This window comes from Hippoglossus hippoglossus, chromosome 6, assembly GCF_009819705.1.
Source record: "Hippoglossus hippoglossus isolate fHipHip1 chromosome 6, fHipHip1.pri, whole genome shotgun sequence".
Taxonomy (NCBI): domain Eukaryota; kingdom Metazoa; phylum Chordata; class Actinopteri; order Pleuronectiformes; family Pleuronectidae; genus Hippoglossus; species Hippoglossus hippoglossus.
The window spans coordinates 5,873,959-5,882,263 of record NC_047156.1 but is presented as its reverse complement, the minus strand read 5'-3'; the positions used below and the strand labels follow the sequence as shown (position 1 = coordinate 5,882,263).

General features: G+C 42.5%; 1 protein-coding gene across 4 annotated transcripts in view; it reads left to right on the top strand.

The window, feature by feature from the left end:
* The first annotated feature begins 490 nt into the window (after positions 1–490).
* fgd4a (FYVE, RhoGEF and PH domain containing 4a) overlaps positions 491–8,305 on the top strand; it is a 47,529-nt gene continuing 39,714 nt past the window's right edge. Inside the window, exons 1-2 of one of the 4 annotated variants that reach the window (XM_034588233.1) lie at positions 6,013–6,212; positions 6,333–6,422. In XM_034588233.1, coding sequence (XP_034444124.1) covers positions 6,158–6,212; positions 6,333–6,422 — 145 coding nt within the window. In that variant the 5' untranslated portion in view covers positions 6,013–6,157. Of the gene's footprint in view, positions 763–6,012; positions 6,213–6,332; positions 6,423–8,305 lie in introns of those variants that run through there. The other 3 variants (XM_034588236.1, XM_034588238.1, XM_034588235.1) reach the window with 3 other exon arrangements.

Sequence of the window (8,305 nt, the reverse complement as noted above, 5' to 3'; positions counted from 1 at the left end):
GTAAGACTGCTCAAATGAGAATATTTCTCATTTTAATATTCTGTAGTTATGTATAATTGTGCCAGTTTTTATATATTATTTGGGGTTTATTTGAGGCCACATTACTCAAAATGTAAAGAGTTGTTGAGGAAGTTGAGATGTCATCTGTGGAATGTGACTTAGTACAAAACAACAACTTTTACTTTTTAGTTTTAGAAGAAAACATTGATTTTGACAACTTGCAAATAATGAGACATTGGTGTGTGCGTGTGTGTGTGTGTGTTTAGGGGGGGAGGGAGCAACAGTAGGGACATTGTGTGGCTTTAACAATAAGGAGGTCTGCACCACCAGTACACACTGAGGGGGGGTGGGAGGCGGTCGTGGCGAAGGAAACGCCCCCATCACCAAGGTGACATTCTGGGGGGGAGATTAGTGGATGAGGCCGAACCAGCTGTTCCAGATGTGCGCAGCTGTTAACGTGTCCCTCCCTGTGCGGCTGTTAATGTTTTATAAACGCGCACTCAGGTTGTTTTCACTGGCGGGACGCACGTGAGGAGCCGCCGCGCCGCTGGAGCGGGACGCGCGGGACGCTGAGTCTCAACGAGGCGAACACTTGTGTAGTTATGTGTTGATCGTGTTTGATTGCGTTTTATTTAAGTGTCTCGATGCTGGAGCGGCCAGTGCGTCACCGGAGAATGGACGGATTTAGCAGAGTCGCTTTTCGAAGGAAGGAACGAAGCATGGAAAGTGAGGAGCCAGAAGAAGAGGAAGAAGAGGAAGAAGGTGAGTTTTTAAATGAACACTAGGAGATCGTTTTCATCAAGGAAACTTAAATGATCACAGATGAGATTAATGTAGATTTGTGTGTGTTTTTTGTGACTTTTTACGCACAGCAACACCATGAAAACGTCTTTACGCACCAACCTGTGCAGAGACAGCTTGGCTACAAATGAATAACCAGCTACAGGCTGTAAAAGTTCCACCTGTGACTCAGTGTGGTGACTTATCTGTAGCATTAGCTGTCATGTTTTTCTGGTCAGTCTGGTTGGGAAAGCATGGAATGACCACACTGCAACACACCTATAGACACCTGGGCTACATTACAGCCTTGTTTACACACCACTGGCTGCTCAGCTCAGCAGGTATGAAGGTTTCTCAGACAAGCCCCAGCCTGTTGTGTAACCATGCACATGCTGGAGGGCACATTTCTTTTTCTTTCCGGAAAAACGCCACCTCAAAGGAGTTCAGGAACACTTCTTGTGCTCAAGATGCAAATCTCAGGAGCAAGAGGTTCACTTGCATCTTTATATCTTTACTTTGGATTTTTAAATGTGATCAAAAAACTGTGTGGGATCCATTTCGATTCATGCGTCCAGGTGGATCTTTGCTGTCCCTGAAAGTTTCCCAAGGCTTGAGTCAGATTAAATCTGTCTATATTTTTTTCAGAAAACAAGGATCCAAATAAATGCCAGTTGTGTGTCTGGGCATGAACAGCTGAGACGAGAGGCACTAGTATGACTCCTTCAGGTCTTGCAAATCCGTGGCGTTCGTGTGCAAACATGCATCCAAAGATCTACTGTACTGCACAGGCAGCTTGATGTGAACTTTGCTCTGTGCTTATTTTTGCCATTTGTTAAGACGAGGTCTGCGAGCTCTCTCAGCTCCAGTCTCTTCATCTGTAGGTGATTAGTATTGAGTCAGGAAGTGAGGTAGTTACCCAGAGATATTATCTGTCAGGGAATCATTGGGTGTTAGCAATACTGAAGTCAAAAGATCCACCCTCATAGTTCCCACCTGTGCTGCAGTGCCTCGTTTCTCTATCTTAGATGAACGGTTTCCACCGCCCTGACAGAAAACCTGTCCTCATGTCCTCCCATCATTTCTGCTTCTCCGTGACCCACTACTGAGCTTTAAACTAATCTGCCACGCTGTTTCTGTTAAAAGTAAAATGAGTTCATAAGAATGAGACTTAGCAGAGTGCAAACCTTCACCAACAAACAGGGCCTTTGTGAAACCACATTTAAATCCTCTACATTCAGATTAGATTCAGATTAATCCGTATCAACTGGCACACATTCCTATCAGTTCCCTGAACCTGATTGTTTTCATCAAGATCCCTGAATAATTCCCTGGGGCATCTATGAAAAATTCCTGGATTTGCACCGATGTCCACATCCGTTCCAAAATTGATTGGCTTCTTTCTTGGCCCATGTCCCATCCTTCCTCCAAGATTTGTGGAAATCTGTTCTATAGTTATATAATCATTGCTGACAAAGAAACAAACCAACAACCCACACAACCTATAACGGCACTTAGTCGAGCGCATACCTCTGCCAAGACCCAGCAGTCTCTTTAAATTCAATCAAGCTGCACCAAATTGCACACAACAAAAAATGTAATGGGTTCTTTCTGAGCCCATTTCTCATCCTTCTACCAAATTCCGTGGAAATCCGTTCAGTATTACATGAGTAATCCTGCTGACAAAGAAACAAACGAGGGAGAAAAAGCAAAACCTCCTGGGCAGAGGTAATAAGCTTCTGTGGTTCCAGTGGTTTTATTATGCCGTGGATGTGATTTCATTACAGAAGCAGTGTGTTGTCATAATGATGCTCTGATATGCTTCTTACATTTGAGGTCATCCTGAGTCCCATCAATTTATGCTGGAGAAAAAGAGCATCATTATGAAATATGTCTGTTTTGTTCCTGAACAGATGTGTGTCACACTGATCTGATTTCACAGACTCATCCTTGGATGTACATTGCGAGACGCTGTGATCCTGTTAGCTCTCGTGTAACAGAGGTGGTTGTCGGAAATGCTTTGCGATATAAATATGAACACTTTCTTTATCATATACACTAATAAGGAGTTTGCAGCAGCGGAAGAAGAAAAAAAAGCTCTCTCTTGAAATTGCCTCTTATTGATTTAAACATAAAACGTCCCACTGCTCAAGCCTCCATCTTATTAAACCTCACATGTTAGAATGAGTTATTTATCGCTGTAGCTTCAGGGCAGGTCTGTGTGCGGTGTTGTTACTGTGAGTGCAGCCGAGTCCCTGACAGAGGAGCTGTGTGTTCCCTGCTCAGACACAAGCAGTGGGAATGGTGGCCGCCTGGATTGTGTTATTTTTGCGACACTGGTGACCATTCAGCCTGAACTCAACCCTCTCACTGTCTCCACCGACACTTCACAGTGGTTCCCTTGTGCAGATCAGTTCATGAGGACTTTAAGAGGATTTTATTGTTTTTATATGTCGTGCTGTGCTGCACCTCGTCATTATAAACCACCTATAACCGTACCTTCTGACATGGAGAGCCACTGCTTCATCTGGGATTTGTATTTATTTCTACAAAGTCAGATGGAAATGATTTGCTTTATGGGAATATCACTATAGTCTTGTGAATAACCCCTAAAAACAGGATTCCTCCTCTCAGAAGAGACGTCATGCCGAGAAGATGCATAGACACCTTTGTAAATTTACTATTCTATAAACTTTTTGTGCCGTATATTCTGATTCTAAAAAGGAAAAATATCTTTGCCGCCTGTTAATGAAATGAATAATTCTATGATTAAAGCTGCTTAATCATTATAATACAAAAAGGTTTTGCTTATACTGGTGAATCATCAGTGAATTATTACCCAACTCTGCAGTTCTTGATAATTGTCAGTATCTCTCAGCTCATTGTTTTTGTCATCCACCTTGTTGCCAGCAACAACAGGCAGCTGATTTCAAACAGTTCTGATAAAGCCCATGTTTTCCATACACGCAGCAGTTTAGCTGCTAAAAAAACAAATATTTTCTTAATCCAGAGCTTAAAAGAGAGTGAATGACTAGAAACACTTTTTTGTGAATATATATTTTTTTTATTTACATGTCATGCCGATGGATTTAAACCAATTGTTTAACAAAACGTACACATTTCTCCAGATAACTGGCTACTTAAAGTTTTAATATGTAAACCGCTAACTCAGTCTTTGTGCATCATCCATATTTAAAAAAATCTTTTTATCTTTGTAAAACGCAGTTCATAATAAGAGGGACAGTAGAAATTAACATCAGGCTAATGTTGCTCTCTGTTGCTGAATGTGTAAATTGGCAGTTACATAAGGTATAATCTAGTTTTTGCAGCCTGTTGCAATAAAATGTGTGACGGCTGGTTTAGCCAAATACTTATATAGACATTAAAGGAACAACCTGATGCTTAATATTCAATAAATGCTTTTAAATGTATGTAGAATACAGTTTTGAATTTGGACTGAAGATTGAGCTCTAAGTGTCAGTTTATGACTTTCTCTCGTTCAAAGGTCAGATTTCACTTTGGTACAACATTAGTGACCGTGGTGTATGTTACTGTCACTTATAGGCCAGTTGGCCAACTTTTTATGACATGGAGGAATGCATGATTACATCATTTCCTTGTTTGACTCTTCTGAGTTTACTGTGTCGAGCGGGGACGTCTCAGACAGGACGTGACTGTACATAAAGGTGTGAAGGATGTTATTGGTTTGATCAGTTGGTAATCCCTGTGGGGTGCACTCAGCAGGAAATGACTAATCCGTGTGTGTTTTCGTGATATCGTTCTGCGGTCGCACACACGTGATCAGACACGACACAAAAACACTAAAGTTAAGGTTCAAAGTTGAGATTTTCACACAGGCCAGTAGGTGGAGGTAAACGCTCAGGAATAATTCACCCGTCGAGCGGCAGCTCAGTGCAAAACACCAACTTCTGTGTTCAGTGTTTTATGAGGACACGCACACAGGGTCCAAAGTACAACTTTGTATGTAAAGCAAGATTTTATGCATTAGCTCTTTAACAATTTAATTTAGACTCAAATATGATTTAAAAATACAAAAAAATTGCAAAGTAGTATTAGTACAACTGTGACATACACACAGAGTTGTGTTTAATGTCATTGACTTACATTGATTTCCTAACCTTAAAAAATGTCTTCACCTTAAACATACATGAGCAACACACCCTTTGATCGACCACACACACACACACACACACACACACACACACACACACACACACACACACACACACACACACACACACACACACACACACACACACACACACACACACACACACGTTTGTACCGCTATTTTAGTGAGGACACTCATTGGCATAATGCATTCCCTAACCATCCAAATTAAATGCTTAACACTAACCCTAACCCTTAACCTAACCTAAACCTAATTCTAACCCCGACCCTAAAACCCCCAAACAGTCCATCAGAGGGGGGTCACAAAGTGAGGACCGGCCAAAATGTCCTCACTTTCCTTAAAATGTCCTCACTCCGTAGGTTGTCAACTCAAACTGGTCCTCACAAAGATAGCTGTACAAGAGCACACAGACACACACACACACACACACACACAAACAGCCACAGAGAGGAAGCTAATAGATTAACTACTTGTAGACAGTTTGTGTGTGTGTGTGTGTGTGTGTGTGTGTGTGTGTGTGTGTGTGTGTGTGTCTATATCCCTCACACAACATTCAAGAACAAATTGTTCTCTAATCGAATCTTTAATTTACTGCACTTCAATTTTTTTTATCTTAACTCCAAACCTTAACAGTTTGAACTCATTAATCCTGTCGGTCTGAGTCAGTCCCAACATGACCCGTCCACAGCAGCCTACACATCTGCTGTGATTGGGACAGGAAACACTCCTTTCTCCTTCCATGACCCAGCCGCTGCTTCCTGCCTGCAGCGTTTCCCCTCTTCTGACTGGCATCGTCGGCCTATGTCGGGTCGTTTCCCAGAAAGCTACTGTAACTGACCCACACCTCAAGTCTGAGGTAAGACGGGTAGAATACAGACGTGGACACCGAGGGACACTTTGAGGAAGTAACTTTACACAGAGGAAGACGTGGAGCGGTTTCACCTTTGCGAAATTGTGGACATCCCGTCTGCAAGAGGACAGAAAAGATGTGAAGGTCTCGTCTGTCTCCTCAGTGCCGTGTCTCTTCTCTCGAGCAGGAGATCAGTCCAGCGCAGCGTCCTGTCAGGTGGGGGGTCTCCTCTGTACCTTTGTTCCCTGGATGAGGTGGAAGAAGGAAGGAAGGAAGGAAAAGAGGTGTATTTTTACTCCAAGTTTGAGAAAGTGAACAGTAGCACTAGTTATTTCCCTTGACTTCATCTAGTTGCACACCAGAGATTGGGACACAGCATGGACTGCCTGGCCGCCCGTTACCGGAGGTGCCGCCTGAGACACGCTGCCTCTGGTAGGTGATTCTTACAGGCTGGACAACACAATGAGGATGAACACTGTTAGTTGAATATATCTGTGTTAGGTGGAAAGCTTGAGTTTCATTTCTGTTTTCCTTTTATTAAAAATTATAAAGACACTGGACTGACAATGAAACGACGGCGTAAATACTGGTTTTGGGGCCGGAAAGGTAAAAACTCAAAGACGTGTCTGCTCTGCTGTTATGGTAAGATTTGGAGACTCCAAACTTCTAATTTGAGTTGAATTTTGACATCAACTGTGATTCTTCTTTCATTAACATTAAAACTTTATCCTGACTCGTTCCATCCCTGCTGCTGCGTTGTCCTTGTTTGACCGGCATTCTGCTAAATCCATTATATTTCTACCATGTGAGCAGGATCCATTTTCTAATGTCATCATCTGGCTGCTCTCCCACGTTCCCCTATTTATTTTTCACTCTGCTGATGTTGAGCCGATGTTCCCTCCGACCGTGTGGTTTTGTGAAAGAGCTGCAGAGGACTAGGGTGAATCATCTTTTAAGTGTTCCTCCTCTCTGCAGTGTGCATTTGTAGGTCTTCTGCCAAGGAGGTTATGTTTCCACCCCTGTTGGTTGGTTGGTTTGTTTGTTTGTTTGTGAGCAAGATTACGCAAAAACTACTGGACGGATCACCACGAAACTTGGTGGACGGATGTGGTTCTCATCATTGAAGAACCAATTAAATGTTGTTGCAAATCCAGATCCAGGAAAAAAAGATGTTCTGATATCTATGAGTGTGTGTAATTTGTGGGGCCTTGTTGGATGTGTGAGCTCTACTGAGTGTCCCTCTAGTTTATTAGAGGTTTCGTTAGTAGTCGATTGTTAACCAGAACGAAAGGTTTACATAGAGTGTGTGTGTTGATTCACTGAGCTGCAGCTCTGACCTCCATGTGGACCGGCCTGCTGCTGTGGAGCTATTTACAGCAGAGTGTGAGGGGACATTTAAATCCACCCTGATGGAAAAAAGACAGTTTTGTTCTAAGAGCCCTGGGAACCAGTTCCCCCTCTTAAGACCCTCGTCCAACCACTCTGGCCTTTTGGCAACGTCCCCAGTCCTGTTACCCAACTGCCTCCGAGTTGTGTGTCTCCATAGGAAGCGTAGTGGGCAAGTGTATGTGTGTGTGTGTGTGGTTACTCCGCAACCCCTCAACCATGCACCTTTCTTAGGGTGTAGGGTGTTGTGTGTGTGTGTGTGTGTGTGTGTGTGTGTGTGTGTGTGTGTGTGTGTGTGTGTGTGTGTGTGTGTGTGTGTGTGTGTGTGTTGTTGGTGAGCAGGGGTGAATCACCCTGATTTAACAGCAGAGGGGGGAGGAAACAGTGCGAGGCTTTCTGCTTTCATTCTCACTGGCAGGAAGGAAAAGGCTGGGAACAGCAGTGAGTCCGAATCCTTTCACCGAGCTCATTGTTTCAACGTGGGAGAGGGTGACACAAGCAGCAGTAACACAACATGCTGGCATCAGTGTGTGCACTCTGTGTATTTGTACTGGAGCCTTGCATAGGGAAGCAAAGAGTTTGTGAGAAGTTTGACAGTGAGAAGTTTGACAGTGTTCCGTGGTCCTAACGACAACAGATGAAACAGTTTAGATTTTATGGGGGAACTGTTCCTTTAAGAAAGCCTAAGGTGAATATTGAGGGTTAATAACTTCGGTAATTAATAGACAGCAATAACAAGGTGATATTGACAGACAGAATATAGTTATGTAGTATTACTGATAATTGTTTAATATTGCCTTATTGCAGAAATATATTGGTCAGTCATCAGCATACACTATATGTCACATTATCAATAACAAGTAATTGCCACCAGGGAGCGCTGATAAGGTTATTTTTCAAATGCAAAGATTTTTTTTTTTTTAATGGCCTCATCAAATATTTGTTACTGGATTAAATAAGTCCTGTATTGCATATAAATTACTATCAGTAGTGTTTTTATGTCACACATTGTATATTTTAAGGTGAATAATTAAGCTGAATACTGTTACACCTGCAATGATCTGGCTCCAGGAGAAATCAACTTAATTAGATTCAAGGTTTCAAATCCACTGTTTTGTTTGGGAATAGTTTGGAAAGTT